Consider the following 20,872-nt stretch of genomic DNA (forward strand, 5'->3'; position numbering starts at 1 on the left):
CCCCCCAGAATCAGCCCCCAAGACACGTAAGGCCCACATGTACGAAAATTGCTACGCATGTGTATCATGATACAACAAGCAGAAAAGCCTCTTGGACCCATGCCCCAAAACCCACAGGAAGTCTGCAATTTCAATTTTTAATTTTCATCATTTTGTGGTCATTTTGACTTTTTGGGCTTGTATTTGAACGAACTCCTCCTAGGGAATTTATCAGATCTTCTTCAAAATTAGTCAGTACAGTCAAAAAATGGTGCTGAATGAACGCTGTTCAATTTGTAACTGTACGTTAAAGGGCATGTCCGTGGCGTGCCGTCAAAGTTGGCCATTTTTAAGTCTGTGGTCATTTTCGGTGAATTTTTGCCTTGCATTTGAACGAACTTGTCCTAGGGAATTTCTGGGATCTGCTTCAAAACTTGACAGTACTCTTGAATAATGTTGCTGATTACAAGTTGTGCTATTTATGACTGTACGGTGAAGGGCGTGTCCGTGGCGTGCCGTCAAAGTTGGCCATTTTGAACGAATGTCACACTGTGATGTCCTTTTAGGCATTTCAGGGCTTCTATTTTAACTAACTCCTCCTACAGGTTCTATTGGATCTACTTCAAAATTGGTCAGTGCAGTCAGTTTTTTTCGTCCAACATTGTGCCCGTGGCGTGGCGTGCCGTGGCATCCAATTTCAAACCTTCGCCATGAAAGAGGGATTCGTCATAACTTCTGCGTACATGATCCGACTGCAACGAAACTTCACATGTTTGATAAGAGTCCCGCCCTGAACACGTCAATGTGATAATATTCGGTAATAGTCAGAGCGCCACCTAGTGGCAACAGGAAGTATCACGTTTTATACTTTCATGTTCTACTCCTAGCAGGATGATCAGATCCAGCTGAAATTTACTTATAAAATGCAAAACACATTGTTGATGATATGTGATGACTGCGGTGAGGGGGCGTGTCTGTAGTGTGGCGGGAAATGTTGATGTATCGCCACGAAACACGAATTCGCTATAAATTGAGTGTACATTGTCCAATCGGCTCCAAACTTCACATGTCTGATAAGAGTCCCGCCCTGAACACGTCTATGTGATAATATTCAGTAAAAGTGAGAGCGCCACCTAGTGGTGAAAGGAAATGTCATTTTTTTATACTTCCATGTTCTACTCCTAGTAGGATGATCAGATCAAGCTGAAATCTAGTCAGAAAATGGAAAACATGTTCTTGATGATATTTCTTGATTGTGGTGAGTTTTTGTTACAGGGCGTGTCCGTGGCGTGGCGTCAAACTTTGATGTACCGCCAGAACACACAAAGTTGCTATAACTTGAGTGTACATTGTCCAATCGGCTCCAAACTTCACATGTCTGATAAGAGTCCCGCCCTGAACACATAGTGAAAGCGCTACCTAGTGGCAACAGGAAGTAAGTGCTGCATGGCGATTTTGAGCTGATTTACGTGAGATTTTCATGTCGTGGTCCGCACGTGTTACGACGGCACGTGGCGCGGCCGCAGCACGCCCCGAGTTGCGTGGAGTGCGAGGTCCCGTCCATCGCTGCTTGCAGCTTTAATTATTATTATAGCTACGGTTACTGTTGTTGCTGTTGTCACTGCTCATTGTCCCCCATCGTTGCTGTTGTCATGTTCATCATCATCAGTCACTACTATTAGTGTAGTTGTTGCTACTGTTGCTGCTGTGCACCTGTCTGTCTGTCTGTCTGTGTCTCTCTCTCTCTCTCTCTCTCTCTCTCTCTCTCTCTACCCCAACTGGTCAAGACAGACGACCACCCACCTAGAGCCGAAGGATCTGTCCTAGGTTACTGCCTTTTAACAGGCAGTTTTTCCTTGCCCTTGTCGCCAAGTGCTTGCTGATGGTGGTACTGTTGGGTCTCTGTAAATAATGTTATAAGGAGTTCGGTCTAGACCTGCTCTATTTGGGGTCCTGAGATAACTTCTGTTATGAATTGGCGCTCTACAAATAAAATTGAATTGAATTGAATAGTAGTACATACAGTAGTAGTACATACAGCAGTAGTACATACAGTAGTAGTACCTGCAGTAGTAGTATATATAGTAGTAGTACCTGCAGCAGTAGTACATATAGTAGTAGTACCTGCAGCAGTAGTACATACAGTAGTAGAACCTGCAGTAGTAGTATATATAGTAGTAGTACCTGCAGCAGTAGTACATATAGTAGTAGTACCTGCAGCAGTAGTACATACAGTAGTAGTACCTGCAGTAGTAGTATATATAGTAGTAGTACCTGCAGCAGTAGTACATATAGTAGTAGTACCTGCAGCAGTACATATAGTAGTAGTACATATAGTAGTAGTACCTGCAGTATTACCTGGTATAAAGCCACGCAGCAGAGGAACATGACCATGTAGATGACTTTGTAGAGGACAATTTTCCCCTCGAAACTAACGAAGAAGAACATCGTCCCACAGACGTAGATCCAGTATTTAACAAACATCCTGGTAATGACGGCAACCAGAGCCTCCATCTTAACTCCTCCTCCTCCTTCCTGCAGGAGCAGCACTTCCTCATATGACACCTCCGACTCCTTCTTCTTCTTCTTCTTCTCCTGCACATCCTCATCTGCCCTCTGCTCCTCTGGAGGCCACACAAAACCACAGACAGGTGACTTGTCAGTGAGGCAGGTGAGTTCTCAGTGAGATAGGTCTCCGGTCAGTGAGACAGGTGTCTTACCTTCTGTGTGGACAGTGATGGTAGACAGCTGTATACCCGTCTGTCTGTCGTTCTGTCTGTCTCGCTTCTCAGTGAGTGCCTGACGCAGCAGCAACCAGAAGGTCAACAGACACAACAACTGCAACAACAGGTGATCAATGACACGTTATATTCAGGTACAGCTACTAGTACAGGTAGTAAAGGTAGTAAAGGTAGCACAGGTACTACAGGTAGTACAGGTAGTACAGGTAGTACAGGTAGAAAAGGTACTACAGGTAGTACAGGTAGTACAGCTAATAGTAGCAGTAGTAGTAGTAGTTATAGTAGTAGTAGTAGTAGTAGTAGTAATAGTAAAAGTAATAGTAGTAGTAGTAATAGTAGTAGTAGTAGTAATAGTATTAATAATAGTAGTAGTAGTAGTAATAATAGTAGTAGTAGTAGTAGTAGAAATAGTAGTAGTAGTAATAGTATTAATAATAGTAGTAATAGTTGTAATAGTAGTAGTAGTAGTAGTAGTAGTAGTAGTAATAGTACTAATAATAGTAGTGATAGTAGTAATAGTAATAGTAGTAGTAGTAGTAGTATTAATAGTATTAATAGTAGTAGTAATAGTAATAGTAATAGTAATAGTAGTAGCAGTACTAGTAATAGTAATAGTAGTAGTAGTAATAGTCATATTAGCAGTGGTAGTAATAGTAGTAATAATAGTATCAGTAGTAACAGTACAGTAGTAGTAGTAATAGTAGTAGTAAAAGTAAAGTAGTAATAGTAAAGTAGTGATAGTAGTAGTAGTAGTAGTAATAATAGTAGTAGTAGTAATAGTATAGTAGTAGTAGTAATAGTAATAGTAGTAGTAGTAATTGTAATAGTAAAAGTAAAGTAGTAATAGTAAAGTAGTAGTAGTAATAGTAGTAACAGTATAGTAGTAGTAGTAGTAGTAGTAGTAATAGTAGTAGTAAAAGTAAAGTAGTGATAGTAAAGTAGTAGTAGTAGTAATAATAGTAGTAGTAGTAATAGTAATAGTAATTGTAGTAATAGTAATAGTCATATTAGCAGTAGTAGTAGTAATAATAGTATAGTAGTAGTAGTAATAGTAGTAGTAGTAGTAGTAATAGTAGTAATACTAGTAGTAACAGTAGTAATAGTATAGTAGTAGTAGTAGTAGTAGTAGTAATAGTCATATTAGCAGTAGTAGTGGAAGTAGTAGTAGTAGTAGCAATAGTAGTAATAATAGTAGTAGTAGTAATAGTATAGTGGTAGTAGTAATAGTAGTAGTAGAAGTAGTAGTAGTAGTAATAGTAATAGTAATAGTCATATTAGCAGTAGTAGTAGTAGTAGTAGTAGTAATAGTAGTAATAGTAGTAGAAGTAGAAGTAGTAGTAGTAGTAGTACCTTGGAAGCGAGCTCCCTGCAGGGATCATCTTTTCTCGGGAACAGTCCCGGGACTTCCTGGACGGAGGGGAAGCTGTAGACGTACTGCAGGATGACTAGCAGGTTGCCGTAGGCGACCAGCCAGGGTGAAGACATCAGCGTGTACCGACGACGTTCTCGCATCATCCAGAGGACACAGGACCAGAGCAGCAGCACACATGTCAACCAAGAAACGTATGTGATGGACCAGGCCATCATGGCGATCAGAGCACAGATGTAACTCTGTTTGAGGAGGAAGCTGAATGCCATGGAGGCAGCACTGACTCCCTCCTCACTGGTCCTTCTCTCCTCCTCCTCCTCCTCTTCCTCCTCCTCCTCCTCCCATCCGTCTCCTTCAAATTCACAAGTCTCCAATGTGTCTGTATCAAATACAGCAGAACAGAACCAGTCAGTCCAAAGGATTGATACATGTATATATATATATATATCTATTGATTAGTATGTCAATGTGATGATTTGTATGATATGTGTATATGTATATATTTTATTTTTTATTTATTTATTGATTGAAAACCAGTGAATTAAAGAAACAAAACGTTATTTTGGGATTGTTTCACAGCCGTTACACACACACACACCACCACGGTGACCTCCGCTGGCCACAAACTCACCTGATTGGCTGAGAGAGTAGTGAGGGGTGGAGTTGACATCCAATCCCAGGGCTGTACTCTGGGTGGGCGGGCCAAAAGAGTCAGACAGACTGTCATTGGCCAATGACATCAGTGCCTAGAGACAGACAGGTTTATTGATCACACAATAAACAAATTCACCAGAACCTGATTATTTATCGGAACAGATGACATTGATCACGGATCATTGATGATATTAACGTACGTCTCTGCACTCGGGTCGATCATGAGCTCTCCTCCACAGCTCCCTCCGCCTCGCCGCTGTGATGTCACCGCTGACCTCATCACACAGGTTGCTGGTGGCAGTTATGATGTCACAGCTCTCACTGACCACTGACTCCAGCCTCTGTACGGGCCGTCCCCCATCACTGTGAATCAGCTGCAGAAACACGATACAGCCAGCCGTCAGCCAATAGGAGCAGAGGGAAACGTGAGTCAGGACGTCATACAGTGACATGACATTGCCATCACCTGGTTTCTCCAAAGACTGGCCACAGTGTTGTAGAGCAGCAGGAGCATCAGAGGACTGCTGAAGTGGAACCAGCTGAGCTCAGAGTTCACCTGCAGCCTCCAGGGGGCAGCGCAGTCCACCGATACCACCGAGACCAGCCCGAACACACTGCGTGGGAATCAATCAATAATCAATTATTACACTGAGACCAGGCCAGGTGTGTTACCTGTTGGAGGTGTGTGTTATGGTGGAGGTGTGTTACCTGTTGTAGGTGTGTTACCTGTTGGAGGTGTGTGTTACGGTAGAGGTGTGTTACCTGTTGGAGGTGTGTGTTATGGTGAAGGTGTGTTACCTGTTGGAGGTGTATTACCTGGTAGAGGTGCGGTTTGGAGGCCATGCCTCCTGCAGGGAGGGAAGCTGGTAGCAGTAGACGAGCAGGAAGTGGGAGGAAGAGTAGAGCATTGACATCAGAGACACACACCTGAAGAGGAGGGGTGGGACCTGACCTGACCACGCCCACCATGTACACAACACCTGGAAACAGAGGAGGTAAAGGAGGGAGGAGAGAGAGGGCAAGACAATCCCTGGAGGAGAAAGGAGAGAGGAGAGATTACCTTTCTTTCAAGCAACAGCGCCTCCTCCCTCCTCTACCTGTCTGCTGTTACCTGTCTGCTGTTACCTGTGAGTCCCAGTAGAGCCGTCAGCAGCACTTTCCCTCCAGTCGTTGTCATGGTTCCCACCATCTGCCTGCTTTTACGAACCAGTAACTCCAGTTCAACCAGAACCCTGTTTCTAGTGCCTTCCTCCTCCTCCTCCTCCTCCTCCTCCTCCTCCTCTCCGAGCACAGAGTCCTCCTCAAGCATCTGCTCCTCCTGCTGCTCCTCCTGCTGCTGCTCCTGCTGCTGCTCCTGCTGTGGAAAAAGAAAGAAACAAGTTCATGACCATGATGGTAAAGTCAGAAATCATGCCTGATGTGGACTCTCTCTGGAGTCGGGTGCCCGTCCTACCCCCATGCGGGCTCTGGTGACCTCTGGCGGACCGCAGCCAACCCGCCAGACTCCTTTCCCTTCCTCACAATATACAGTGCTTTGAAAAAGTATTTGCCCCCTTTCTGATTTCTTATTTGTTTGCAGATTTGTGTTTCAGATCATCAAACTAATTGTAATATTAGACAAAGATCACCCAATTAAATACAAAATGCAGTTTTTCAATGATTTTATTTACAAAGGGAAAAAAGTTATCCAAACCTACCTGGCCCTATGTGAAGAAGTAATTGCCCCCTAAAGCTAAAAACTGGTTGTGAAACCCTCGGCAGTAACAACTGCAATTTTGCGATAACTGGCAATGAGTCTTTCACATCACTATGGAGGAATTTTGGCCCACTCTTCTTTGCAGTTGTTTTAATTCAGCCACATTGGAGGGTTTTCAAGCATGAGCAGCCTGTTTAAGGTCATGCCACAGCATTTCAATCGGATTTAAGTGTCATGGCTCTGCTCCCCTCCTGCTCCCTTTGCTCCTCTTCCTTTCCTGTGTGTCTGATGAGGGTGCGGCCTCCATTCTCCTCACCTGCTCTCAATCATTCATCATGCCTCAGTCTTCAAGAACCCCGGTCTTCCTCCCAGTCATCGCCAGATTGTTTCAGCCTATGTGGTGGTAACTCTCGTGGCTCCCTTCAGTATTTAGTTAAGCAATTCAAGCTCTCTTGTGATTTTCCCTGTGCCAGTTCCCCAGCTAACCATTTCTCTCCCGTGCCCCAGGGTCCCTTTGTGCAGTTTGGCTTCCTGTGTCTGCTCACTTGTGCCTCTGTGTCCCCGGTCTCTTTCGCCATTTCACCCGCCCGTTCCTGCTGTGGCCGGCCCTCATCCCCCCTGTGAGTGTGTGTGCGTGGAATAAAACTCCTTTAAACCTTCCATACTGTTAGTGACAGAACAATCTGGCCAACATGGACCCAGCGGACCCAGACTCCGTCCGAAGCGCACTGGCCTACCAGGGACAACGAGTGGGCCAACACGAGCAGGTCCTCGACGAGATCGTGGCAGCCATCCAAGACCTTTGCTGCAGTGTGGCCGCCCTTGGTTCCAAGCTCGATCAGGTCTCCACCCCTCCCACAGCTCCTACCACCGCCACTGAAGCAGCTACTCCCTCTGCCTCTCCGGCCATGCAGCATGCGGCTCCTCCTCCCCCCCCACCCCGGGAACCACACGTTCCTACACCTGAACAGTATGCTGGGGATTTGGGGGCTTGTGGGCGGTTTCTGCTTCAGTGCTCGCTAGTTTTCCAACAACAGCCGTTGACCTACAGTTCAGATAGCGCCCGAGTGGCTTTTGTGATTAGCCTATTGTCTGGGAAAGCAGCTCAGTGGGCAACCGCCCTGTGGGAGAAGCACTCCCCTATTTGTGATACCTTCCAGCGATTTTCTGATGAATTAAGAAAGGTTTTGATCATCCAGTGCAAGGCAAAGAGGCAGCTAAGCGTTTACTGAATCTTTGTCAGGGCTCTGGTTCAGTAGCCGAGTTCTCAGTCGAGTTTAGAGTTTTAGCGGCGGAGAGTGGTTGGGGTGAAGAGGCGTTACAGACTGTTTTCGTGCATGGGCTGTCTGAGGTTATGAAAGACGAGTTAGCGGCTAGGGATAGCGCTGCTAGCCTTGACGAGCTAATCTCTCTAGCGATTAGGCTTGACAATCGCCTTCGTGAGAGACGGCATGAGAAGCGGGGGCGCCCACAAGCCTCTCCTTTCCATGCCCTACCCAGAGCCACCACCTCGGTAGGTTCCCAGCTAGCAGCCCCATCCAAACGCCCCTCAAGCCAAGTACCCCCCGAGCCCGTAGAAGAGCCGATGCAATTGGGTCGCACCCACCTCACTCAGGCAGAACGCCGGATGAGGTCCGGGTTATGCATTTATTGCGGCCAGCACGGTCACATCTTGGCTGCCTGCCCCCAGCTGCCAAAAGATTAGGCTCACCGGAGAATGGTGGTACTCCTGTGAGCCAAGTCCTCACTTCCACCTCAGCCCCTCTTAGTCGCTTGCAATTAAAAGCGTCCCTTCGCTGGCAGTTAAATTCCCTTCCCCTCACAGCACTAGTCGACTCAGGTGCCGAGGAGAGTTTCATTGACTCAGCATTCGTGCTTCAGGCAAACATTCCCACTATCAAACTCCCTGACAACCAACCCGTTAATGCCTTAGACGGGAAACATTTAGCTAACATTACTCGGCAAACCGTCCCTCTCACACTTATCCTTTCTGGTAATCACCGTGAGGAGATTAGTTTACTGGTTATTTCATCACCCAACACTCCTGTTGTATTAGGCTACCCCTGGCTGAAACTTCACAATCCCCAATTCAACTGGTCTACTTGCTCACTCATTAGCTGGAGTGCTCACTGTCATTCACATTGTCTCCAGTCCGCTAGTGTAACACCTCCCACTGTTCCCAAACCTCCCGAGCCCCCTGATCTATCTGCCGTCCCTGTAGAATACCACAACTTAGGGGAGGTTTTTAGTAAGCATCGTGCCGTCTCATTACCTCCTCATAGGCCATATGATTGCGCCATAGAGTTGCTCCCTGGTTCCACTCTGCCGTCTAGTCGCCTGTATAACCTTTCCAGACCTGAGCGCGAGGCCATGGAGAAATATATAGGTGACTCACTAGCGGCAGGGCTTATTCAACCCTTTTCGTCGCCGGTAGGGGCTGGTTTCTTTTTTGTAACTAAGAAAGACCAGTCCCTCCGCCCTTGCATTGATTATCGAGGGCTTAATGACATCACCATTAAGAATAAGTACCCTCTCCCTCTCATTGATCCGGCGTTTGAACCCCTTCATAAGGCTAAAGTGTTATTATATAAATTAGACCTCCGGAACGCATACCATCTTGTCAGGATCAGAGAGGGAGACGAGTGGAAGACTGCCTTTAACACCCCTTTAGGCCACTTTGAATATTTGGTGATGCCCTTTGGATTGACCAATGCGCCAGCTGTGTTCCAAGCCATGGTCAATGACGTGCTGAGAGACATGCTGAACAGGTTCCTGTTCGTCTATTTAGATGACATACTCATCTTTTCTCAGTCCCAGGAGGAACACGTTCAGCATGTCCGGCAGGTACTCCAGAGACTCCTTGAGAATAAGCTCTATGTGAAAGCCGAGAAATGCAAGTTCCATGTGACATCCGTGTCTTTTCTGGGGTTTATTATTGAGCGGGGGCAGGTTAAGGCTGACCCAGCCAAGATTCAGGCCGTGGCTGATTGGCCGAGACCCACCACTCACAAACAGTTGCAGCGCTTCTTGGGGTTTGCTAACTTTTACCGCCGCTTTATTAGAAATTATAGTAAGGTAGCAGCCCCCCTGACTAAGCTCACCTCGGTGAAAGCACCGTTCGCCTGGTCCCCTGAAGCAGAAACCGCTTTTCTAGCCCTGAAAGAGCTATTTACTTCTGCCCCGGTGCTGCGGCATCCTGACCCCTCCCTCCAGTTCGTGGTGGAGGTGGATGCCTCTGACACTGGCATTGGGGCAGTACTCTTCCAGCGATCCCCCAAGGACCAGAAGTTGCACCCCTGTGCCTTCCTCTCCAGACGCCTGTCCCCAGCGGAGAGGAACTATGACGTTGGGAACCGAGAGCTGCTGGCGGTGGTGGTAGCCCTTCAGGACCCCGAGACGCCGGGGACTGAACCAGAGACCATCCTCCCGGCTTCTCATGTGGTGGCTGCAGTGAACTGGCGGATAGAGGCTCTGGTGAAGCAAGCTCAACACTCACAACCTGACCCAGGTAACGGCCCCCCTAACCGGCTTTTTGTTCCAGACTCAACCAGGTCCCAGGTCCTCCAGTGGGCTCACTCTTCTAAGATCTCTTGCCATCCTGGTTACCAGCGAACACTGGATTTCCTACGGCGGACATTTTGGTGGCCATCCATGGCGAGAGAGATGAGAGCCTTTGTAGCCGCCTGTTCTGTCTGTGCCCGCGGGAAATCCTCCCACCAGCCGCCAGCTGGACAATTACACCCCTTGCCTGTTCCAAGTCGCCCCTGGTCCCACATCGCCCTGGACTTTGTTACTGGACTGCCTACCTCTGAAGGTAATGACACCATTCTCACTGTTGTTGACCGTTTTTCTAAGTCTGTGCATTTTCTGCCTCTGCCCAAGCTCCCCTCGTCCCTAGAGACTGCCAAACTCCTGGTCACCCATGTGTTCCGCCTACATGGAATCCCTCAAGACCTAGTTTCAGACCGTGGTCCACAATTCGCCTCCCAGGTTTGGCGAGCCTTCTGCCAGGCCTTGGGCGCTTCTGTCAGTCTCTCCTCAGGTTACCACCCCCAATCCAATGGCCAGACAGAACGGGCTAACCAGCAATTGGAGGCTGCCTTGCGCCGTGTCGCCACCCAACATCCAGTCTCCTGGTGCACATTTCTTCCGTGGATCGAATATGCACATAACTCCCTCACCTGTGCTGCCACAGGTATGTCCCCGTTCATGGCAGCTTATGGTTTTCAACCTCCATTGTTCCCATCTCAGGAAGGGGAGGTGGCGGTCCCATCAGTACAGGACCACCTGCGCCGCTGCTGCCGGATTTGGACTGAGGCTCGTGCAGCCCTGCTACGGACAGTGGCTAGAAACCCACGCCTGGCGGACCGCCACCGACTCCCTGCCCTGGTTTACACTCCTGGTCAGAAGGTGTGGCTGTCTTCCCGAGACCTGCCACTGCAGGGAGAGTCGCGAAAGCTGGCCCCACGATTTATTGGACCTTTTGAAGTGGACAGAATCATCAATCCTGTGGCGGTGAGGTTAAAACTCCCTCCGTCATTACATGTGCATCCTGTGTTTCACGTGTCTCTCCTGAAGCCTCTGTCCTCCAGCCCTCTAATAATAATAATAATAATAATGGTACATGTACAATAATGGTACATGTATTAAATGTAGTTTATTTACTGTACTGGAGGCGAGGCTTAGTGAGTTAGAGGAACGGTACCGCACCACGGAGATATCTTTAGCCGCTATAGTTAGCCAGCCCCCAGTAGCCGGTGCGGTCCGACCGAAGGTAGCTTCTGTTAGCCGTCCTCCGGTAGTTCCCCCGGTAGTTCCCGAGCAGCCGGGAAGACAGGGAGGCTGGGTGACTGAGCGAAGGAAGACTAAAACGCCGAAACCCACAGTTCACCACCAACCCATTCACGTTTCCAATACATTTTCCCCACTCAGCGACACACCCGCTGAGGAACCAACTCTGGTTATTGGCAGCTCCATAGTCAGAAACGTGAAGTTAGGCCATAGTTAAATGTATCCCTGGGGCCAGAGCGGGCGACATTGAATCCTATTTAAAACTGCTGGCTAAAGATAAACGTAAATACAGTAAGATTGTTATCCACGTCGGCGGTAATGACACCCGTTTACGCCAATCGGAGGTCACTAAGATTAATGTGGAGTCGGTGTGTAAGTATGCTAAAACTATGTCGGACTCCGTAGTTTTCTCTTGACCCCTGCCCAATGTGACCAGTGATGACATGTATAGCCGCATGTCGTCATTCCACCGCTGGCTGTCGAGGTGGTGTCCAAACGATGTGGGCTTCATTGATAACTGGAAGCCTTTGTGGGGAAAACCTGGTCTGATTAGGAGAGACGGCATCCATCCCACTTTGGATGGAGCGGCTCTCTTATCTAGAAATATGGCGAAGTTTATTTCTAAAACCTGACAGTCCAGAGTTGGGACCAGGAATTGAACTCAGCTTTCCAAAAAATTTAGTTTATCACAGTTAATTCATGATTGAATGAATGAAGTATATTTTTTGGCCTTTTATTGCCTTTTATTATAGTTGACAGCTTAAGACAGACAGGAAAGGGGGGCAGAGAGAGGGGATGACATGCAGCAAAGGGCCGCAGGTCGGATTTGAACCCTGGGCCGCTGCAGCAAGGACTCAGCCTTGGTACATGGGTAGCCAGCTCTACCCACTGAGCTATCAGGGCACCCTTGGACAGCTTTTTTCCTTTTAATAAATGAAATCATCATTTAAAAACGGCATTTTGTATTTACTCAGGTTATCTTTGTCACATATTAAGATTGATTTGATGATCTGAAACATTTTAGTGTGACAAATATGCAAACGAATAAGAAATCAGGAAGGGGGCAAATACTTTTTCACGGAACTGTATGACTCAACTGCTGTCTGTCTGTCCAGAGAGCAGGCAGACAGACGTATTCAGCTCTCAGTACTTTTGTAGCTTCTACTGAACCTCTGTGGTCTAAAGTTTCTGTCCTGTCTGTCCTTTGAGATATCTTCTGTATTTTACTGTTCACTTTCAGCTGTAGAGGAGTCATGTTAAGTTACTGCTGATGACAACCAACACTTACTTCCTGGTTTTGCTGCTTCGTAATAAAAGTATTGGGTGTTATCAAAATAACTGGAGACTTTTATTGTGAAGTTCCTGTCATATTACAAAGGTTTTCCACCCTAAAACATGTTGTTTGAGCTGTATACTGGATTTTATGACTGAAACACATCAGTGCTGGTTGTAATATTTTAATTTATGGGTTGACGATTTCTCAACATGCCCTCTGTTGTTTTAAATCGGCCTGAAGCAGCAGAAGAGGTTGAGAACATTAACCTCAGTAATAATTTGACCAACAGCCTCCACTGATAAATCAATGAACAACTGATCATCAATGTGTCAGAAATGATCAACATTCAGTGAAGAAAGTGATGCATCCTGGAAGAGAAACTTCTGTTGGTCCACCTGTGGACATCAGCATCCTCAGGAGGAGGAGGAGGATGGAGAGGAGGAGGACTGCTGCTGTCTGCTGGTCTGGTTTCATGTTAACAAACAGACTCTGACAGGACGACTAATAAACTGATTGAACCTGAAATCATTCAACCGTGTGTGTGTGTGTGTGTGTGTGTGTGTGTGTGTGTGTGTGTGTGTGTGTGTGTGTGTGTGTGTGTGTGTGTCTTAATGCAGTCACATAAGCAGATTACAGTTAATAAATAGCTTACTGAGTTACACACTAATAGACAGGAAACCTTGTTAAGAAACATGAGGAGACAACTTAACAAGGTTACACCTGCTTCATTAGTGTGTGTGTGTGTGTGTGTTGTGTGTTACCTCTGTGTGTGTGTCGGCGTTCAGGCTTACGATCAGCCTCCAGGTCAGCAGACCGACGACCAGAACGCCAACATCTGGAAATACCTGTCTCACTGCAGAGCCCGCATCACTTCCTGTCAGACTGATGCAGACAGACAGACAGCATCAGCATCAGAGAGAGAAATATCTATAATCGCTTTTTTATAAGACAGGAGGTTGGTTTCAGAAGAGCAGAGGTTTTGGGAAGGATTGTGGTGGTAGAGCAGGTCAGTGAGGTAGTAGCAAGTAGGTAGGAAATAAATAAATAAAATAATTAAAAACTAGGTGTGTGAAAAAATTCTGTTAATAAAATAACCAATGAAAAATGAATGTTTATAAATTAAAAGGAAATTAAACAATTTCACAACTAAATAAATACATCAAATAAAAAAAAGAAACAAAATAAATCTCTTCAGGTCAACAAATATAATATAAAATGATGACATAAACATGTATAGAAACTACTGTTTGCTGTATGATAGCAGTAATGGAAATATTTTAAGAAAAATTGTTTTGTCTTGTAGTACTTGAATGTTGAAGTGGCCCTCCTATGAGATGATGATACCAGCAAGTCAATTGGAGTTTGAGACCTGTGTGTTAAAAAATGTAAATATTTGTTCTGTACTGTTGTTGTTATCCACTGAATTTAGTGCTGTAGATGCAGGGCAGAGGTTTGTACTATAGATACAAGGCATAATTCAGCGCTGTAGATTCAGAGCAGAGGGGTCTATTGTATATTTGATTAATAGTAACAATAATGATATTATTAATATTAACTTTATTTCATAAGTTTAAGTGAAGTCCAATAATTTTGTGATGCTGCAAATCACACATTGTTATCTTCAGTCTTAATTTCTTCCCTATGTTTTTTGGACCGTTATCTTTTCTGGACGGATATCTTTTGAACGCAGTATTCAATTACAACAGATTTTGGGTCGTATCTTCAGACGTGAATCCCAAACACTTCTCGCTGAGACTCTTCAGAGGCTATGCAGCGGTGGCGGTAGTAGCAGATGCAGTAATCCCACGCATTTTGTTCAGGAATAGAAAATATTGTAGTATTGTAGTTATTAAAGTTTGTTGTGCTTCTTCTGTTGACTGTGAACTGCACTATAGAGAAATGTGAGTGATCAATTATCAATTATCATATATTCTTCATGTGAATGTTTCTGTAAAAAATGACATTACCTTCTCTACGTTTTGGTTCAGACTCTGAAGGTTCAGGTTCAGGACTTGCAGAGGAGGAGTCCTGCTGTGTTACTGTGATCATTGGTGTGTGTGTAGGCGTTTGCAGAGCCATGAAGTCCAGACAGAGAGACTACTGTCTGACACACACACACACACACACACACACACACACACACACACACATACACCCACACACACAAACACACACACACAGTGTACACAGAGTACACACAGAATACACACTGAGTACACACTGCAGTACACAAAGAGTACACAATGTACACACTGCAGTATACAGAGTACACACTGCATTAGACACAGAGTACACTGTACACACTGCAGTACACAAAGAGTACACAATGTACACACTGCAGTATACAGAGTACACACTGCATTAGACACAGAGTACACTGTACACACTGCAGTACACCCAGATTACACAATGTACACACTGCAGTATACACAGAGTACACACTGCATTGCACAAAGATACACAATGTACACACTGCAGTATACACAGAGTACACAATGTACACACTGCAGTACACCCGGAGTACACAATGTACACACTGCAGTATACACAGAGTACACAATGTACACACTGCAGTATACACAGAGTACACACTGTACACACAGAGTACACACTGTACACACGTACACAGTGTACACACTGCAGTATACACAGAGTACACTGTACACACTGCAGTACACCCAGAGTACACAATGTACACACTGCAGTATACACAGAGTACATAATGTACACACTGCAGTACACACAGACTACACACTGTACACACTGTACACACAGAGTACACAATGTACACACGTACACAATGTACACACTGCAGTATAAACAGAGTACACAATGTACACATTGCAGTATACACACTGTACACAATGTACACACTGCTGTACTCCCGTCAGTTTTTCTATCCTGCACATTGTAAATATCTTTCCTGTACAGTTTAGATCTTTCTATCTTTATCTTTATTTATTTGATTTTTATGCACCAATGCACCGGCAGGCAAATTCCTTGTATGTCTAAAAACTTACTTGGCAATAAACCCGATTCTGATTCTGATTCTGAGATACACACATCAATATCCACCGATCAGTAACACTGTGAGATCTGGACTCCCTTACTGGTCCCAGACCAAAAGACTGCTCTGCACTGTTTGTTCTGACCCCTTTCTATCAGGGAACACCCCACAAGAGCTGCAGGTTTGGAGATGTTCTGACCCAGTCATCCATCACAATGTCGTTCTTGTCAAAGTGGATCAGATCCTCACGCTGTCCATTTTTCCTGCTTCTAACACATCAACTCTGAGGACCAAATGTTCACTGTCTGCCTGATATATCCCCCACTGACTGGATGCATATGTTGTATATATATAAGAATGTATAGCTTTAATGTGAATGTTCACATAATAAATAAAGGAAACCCCTGGGTGGAACCAAACTTAAACAAAAGCTTCAGAGAAACAAACTAACCTGGAAACACTTCTTCATTTCTACAGAAACTGATGCTTGACTTTTACAGCAGCTGAGTCAGCAGCACACACACATACACACACACAAACACACAGTGTTCCCAGTTAAATCTTTATTGACTCACATCAAACAAACAAACTGCAGACGTGGTTTACTGTGTGTGTGTGTGTGTGTGTGTGTGTGTGTTGGACTACTGTCTAATGATTCTCTGTATTTTGTAACCACAATTCCCATGATCCTGTGGGAGGGTCCACCCTGTTTTTCCTCTTGTTGTGATGAAAGACAACCCACTGCAGTCAGAACCCACTACAGTCAGAACCCACTGCAGTTAGAACCCAACCACTGCAGTCAGAACCCACTGCAGTCAGAACCAGTGCAGTTAGAACCCAACCACTGCAGTTAGAACCCACTGAAGTCAGAACCACTGCAGTTAAAACCCACTGCAGTCAGAACCGAACCACTGCAGTTAGAACCCACTGAAGTCAGAACCACTGCAGTTAAAACCACTGCAGTCAGAACCCAACCACTGCAGTTAGAACCGAACCACTGCAGTGAGAACCCACTGAAGTCAGAACCACTGCAGTTAGAATGGTAAAGGGTAAATGGACCTGTACTTGTAAAGCGCCTTTCTAGTCTTCCGACCACTCAAAGCGCTTTTACACTACGTGCCACATTCACCCTTTCACACACATTCACTCAGTGATGGCAAAGCCCATCGAACAGAAACTAACATTCATACACATTCACACACCGATGCACGGCATCTGGAGCAATTCGGGGTTCAGTATCTTGCTCAAGGATACTTCGACATGTGGCACCAGGAGCCGGGGATCGAACCCACAACCTTCCGATTAAGGAACGACCCGCTCTGCCTCTGAGCCACAGCCACGCCCGTAGAACCACTGCAGTCAGAACCCAACCACTGCGGTCAGAACCCATTGCAGTCAGAACCCACTGCAACTCAACTCTTATCTTTTATTTTTATTAAGCTCTCCGTTAACTTCCTGTTTAGGCCTCCAATAGTCTCTCTGCACTTCTTTAAAAAATCTTCTCGGACTGAATGGATCAAACTCATTTCACTGCTATCGCTGTAATTACACAGATTGACCACAGTTGGCTTCACAACCTGGTGCTCTATTCCTTGAGGGTTGATTTAATCTGATATTGATAATCTGATAATGATCATCTGATAATGATCATCTTATATTAATCATCTGATTTTAATCATCCGATAATGATCATCTGATAATGATTATCTGATAATGATCATCCGATAATGATCATCTGATAATGATCATATGATATTGATCATCTGATAACGATCATCTGATAATGATCATCTGATATTGATCATCTGATATTAACAGTAAACAGGATGGTATCATTCTTACCTCACCAGACCGAGCTGACCAAGAGCTTTCTGCCACGATGTACCTGCAGACAGACAGGTCATCAATACAGGAGGGAGGCAGACAGTAAAGCAGACAGACTGTGGAGCAGACAGACAGTAGAACAGACAGGTGAACAGACAGACAAGAGAGCAGACAGACAGCTGTCTTACAGTTGGACTCTGGCTGCAGGGTGGCGGTGGTCAGCTGGAAGAAGGACTGCAGTAACAGGAAGAGGAAACTGGAGACACACACTGCCGTCACACAGCGACACATGTTATCTGAAACAAACAGCGCTTTAATTTGAAAAATTGTCAGAGACAGGAAGTGATGTTAAAATGGAGAAGACTGTACCGTACTTTACTGTACTATACTGTACTTTACAGTACTTCACCGTACTATACTGTACTATACTGTACTTTACAGTACTTCACCGTACTATACTGTACTATACTTTACTTGACCTTACTTTACCGTATTATACTGTACTTTACCTTACTTTACTGTACTTTACCATACTTAACCGTACTTTACTGTACTGTCATATAAACGTGTACTTACAATACTAAGGGTATTTTTACTCCACATTTAGAAAATCTACAAGAACACAGGAAGTGATGTCACTCTATTCATTGTGTTTCCTCAGGAAATTACTCACTTCCTGTCCTCACCTGCGTCTGTCTGTGTGGGGGGGATGACACACAGACAGACACACATAACATGTTATTATGATGATGTCAGCACTCTGTTCACTGACTGTGAGACCGAAAGACAGGAAGTGTTCAATCTGATCAGTAATTTATTATTGATTATCTGCTGATATTGAGTCCTGATAATTTTTTCAATTTCAATTCAATTTTATTTGTATAGCGCCAATTCATAACAGAAGTTATCTCAGGACACTTTTCAAATAGAGCAGGTCTAGACCGAACTCTTTAAAACATTATTTACAGAGACCCAACAGTACCACCATGAGCAAGACCTTGGAGACAAGGGCAAGGAAACACTGCCTGTTAAAAGGCAGAAACCTAGGACAGATCCTTCAGCTCTAGGTGGGTGGTCGTCTGTCTCGACCAGTTGGGGTGAGAGAGAAAGAGAGAGAAAGAGACAGAGAGAGAGAGAGAGAGAGAGAGAGAGAGAGAGAGAGAGACAGAGAGAGACAGACAGACAGACAGGTGCACAGCAACAACAGTATTGGCAATGGCAATCTAGCAGGACCATGGCAGGAGGCTCCACCAGGATCGATAAGAACCTGCGAGACGAGAAAGCACAAGAACTCCGGGGAAGAAGTGAAGTTAGTAACATGCATAAATGGAACGTGAATGAGTGCAGAAAGAGAGAGGAAAAGAGGAGCTCAGTGCACCATGGGAAATCCCCCGATAGTCTAGGCCTATAGCAGCATAACTAAGGGATGGTTCAGGACTCACCTGATCCAGCCCTAACTATAAGCTTTATCAAAGAGGAATGTCTTAAGCCTACTCTTGAATGTGGAGAGGGTGTCTGCCTCCCGAACCACAACTGGAAGCTGGTTCCACAGGAGAGGAGCTTGGTAACTGAAGGCTCTGGCTCCTGTTCTACTTTTAGAGACTATAGGAACCACAAGTAGCCCAGCATTCAGAGAACGTAGTGTTCTAGTGGGGTAATAGGGTACTATGAGCTCTTTAAGATATGAAGGGGCCTGACCATGAAGAGCTTTATAGGTGAGGAGGAGGATTTTAAATTCTATTCTACATTTTACAGGGAGCCAGTGCAGAGAAGCTAGTACAGGAGAGATGTGATCTCTTTTTCTAGTTTCTATCAGTACTCGTGCTGCAGCGTTCTGAATTAATTGGAGCAAATTTAATGGACTTATTGGGGAAACCTGATAATAAAGAGTTGCAGTAATCCAGCCTTGAAGTAACAAATGCGTGGATTAGTTTTTCTGCATCTGTCTGTGAAAGGATGTGTCTAATTTTTGTAATATTACGTAAATGAAAGAAGGCAGTCCTAGAGGTCTGCTTCATGTGGGACTTAAATGACAAATCCTGATCAAAGATAACTCCAAGATTCCTGACAGTGGTGCTAGAGGCCAAGGTAATGCCATCTAGAGTAACTATATCTTTAGACAGTGAGTCTCTAAGGTTTTTGGGGCCAAGAACAAGAATTTCGAGTTTAACATCAGAAAATTGCAGCTCATCCAGGATTTTATGTCCTTAAGACATGTTTGTAATTTAGATAATTGATTAATTTCATCGGGCTTGATCGATAGATATAACTGCGTATCATCTGCATAACAGTGAAAGTTAATGGAGTGATTCCTAATAATGTTGCCTAAAGGGAGCATATATAGAGTAAATAGTATTGGTCCAAGTACAGAACCTTGTGGAACTCCATGAGTATTCTCCAAGTATTTATTGAAGATTCATCGTTAACATGTACAAACTGCGAACAATCTGATAAATATGACTTAAACCAGCTTAGTGCGGTTCCTTTAATGCCAATTTGATGCTCAAGTCTCTGTAAAAGAATATCATGGTCAATGGTGTCAAATGCAGCACTAAGATCTAATAATACAAGTACAGAGACAGGTCCATTGTCAGAAGCAATCAGAAGGTCATTATTAACTTTAACCAGAGCTGTCTCTGTGCTGTGATGAACTCTAAATCCTGACTGAAAATCCTCAAATAAACTATTGTTATGTAGAAAGTCACACAACTCTTTGGCGACTACTTTCTCCAGAATCTTAGAGAGGAAGGGGAGGTTAGAAATCGGTCTATAGTTGGCTAAAACCCCTGGGTCAAGAGTAGGCTTTTTAAGAAGGGGTTTAATTACAGCTACTTTAAAGGACTGTGATACATATCCTGATAATAAAGAAAGATTAATCATATCCAGTAAAGAAGTGCCAATTAAGGGAACAACTTCTTTAAGCAGCCTAGTTGGGATCGGGTCTAACAGACAGGTTGATGGCTTCGATGAAGAAATGATTGAAGTTAACTGATGAAGATCGATAGCAGAAAAACAGTCTAAATATATATCTAAGTTTACATTAGCAAAAGTCCCTGAACTTTGAGAGCCACTGATAACTGTTGATGGCAGTTGGTGATTCATTTTCTCTCTAATAGTAATAATTTTATTATAGAAGAAGCTCATGAAGTCATTGCTACTTAAGCTTATGGGGATATGTGGCTCAATAGAGCTGTGACTCTCTGTCAGCCTGGCTACAGTGCTGAAGAGGAACCTAGGGTTATTCTTATTTTCTTCTATTTGATAAGATACTCTATAACACACTTCAGTACATTATCGTTATTATAATCAGTCAGATGTTTATGATTGATGATTGATTAGCTCAGTGTTTGTTGCTTCAGTGCAGTCTGAGTTACTGAATGTCTGTGTCTGTGTTCTGCTGTTTATTGATTACATTAATCAATGACTCTCATTGGATTCCAGTGGGCTGGGCCTTTGTTAGCTCTGTTAGCCTTCTAGCTACATACTGTTTTACATCGAAGTGATGGTGTATTGATCAGTATTGATCAGTATCAAT

At 44.6% G+C, this 20,872-nt stretch overlaps 1 protein-coding gene across 6 annotated transcripts in view; it reads right to left on the reverse strand.

The window, feature by feature from the left end:
• LOC127354765 (piezo-type mechanosensitive ion channel component 2) overlaps positions 1-20,872 on the reverse strand; it is a 72,253-nt gene that overhangs the window by 44,036 nt on the left and 7,345 nt on the right. For 4 of the 6 annotated variants that reach the window (XM_051384925.1, XM_051384921.1, XM_051384922.1 and 1 more), the window contains 11 exons: positions 17,526-17,633; positions 17,356-17,398; positions 13,268-13,388; positions 5,869-6,100; positions 5,560-5,773; positions 5,210-5,357; positions 4,944-5,117; positions 4,721-4,835; positions 4,071-4,468; positions 2,700-2,817; positions 2,338-2,603 (listed from right to left, as the gene is read on the reverse strand). In XM_051384925.1, the coding sequence (XP_051240885.1) occupies positions 2,338-2,603; positions 2,700-2,817; positions 4,071-4,468; positions 4,721-4,835; positions 4,944-5,117; positions 5,210-5,357; positions 5,560-5,773; positions 5,869-6,100; positions 13,268-13,388; positions 17,356-17,398; positions 17,526-17,628 (1,932 nt within the window). In that variant the 5' untranslated portion in view covers positions 17,629-17,633. The remainder of the gene's footprint in view (positions 1-2,337; positions 2,604-2,699; positions 2,818-4,070; positions 4,469-4,720; positions 4,836-4,943; positions 5,118-5,209; positions 5,358-5,559; positions 5,774-5,868; positions 6,101-13,267; positions 13,389-17,355; positions 17,399-17,525; positions 17,634-20,872) is intronic. The other 2 variants (XM_051384923.1, XM_051384924.1) reach the window with 2 other exon arrangements.

The sequence above is a fragment of the Dicentrarchus labrax genome, unplaced genomic scaffold (genome assembly GCF_905237075.1).
Source record: "Dicentrarchus labrax unplaced genomic scaffold, dlabrax2021, whole genome shotgun sequence".
Lineage (NCBI taxonomy): Eukaryota > Metazoa > Chordata > Actinopteri > Moronidae > Dicentrarchus > Dicentrarchus labrax.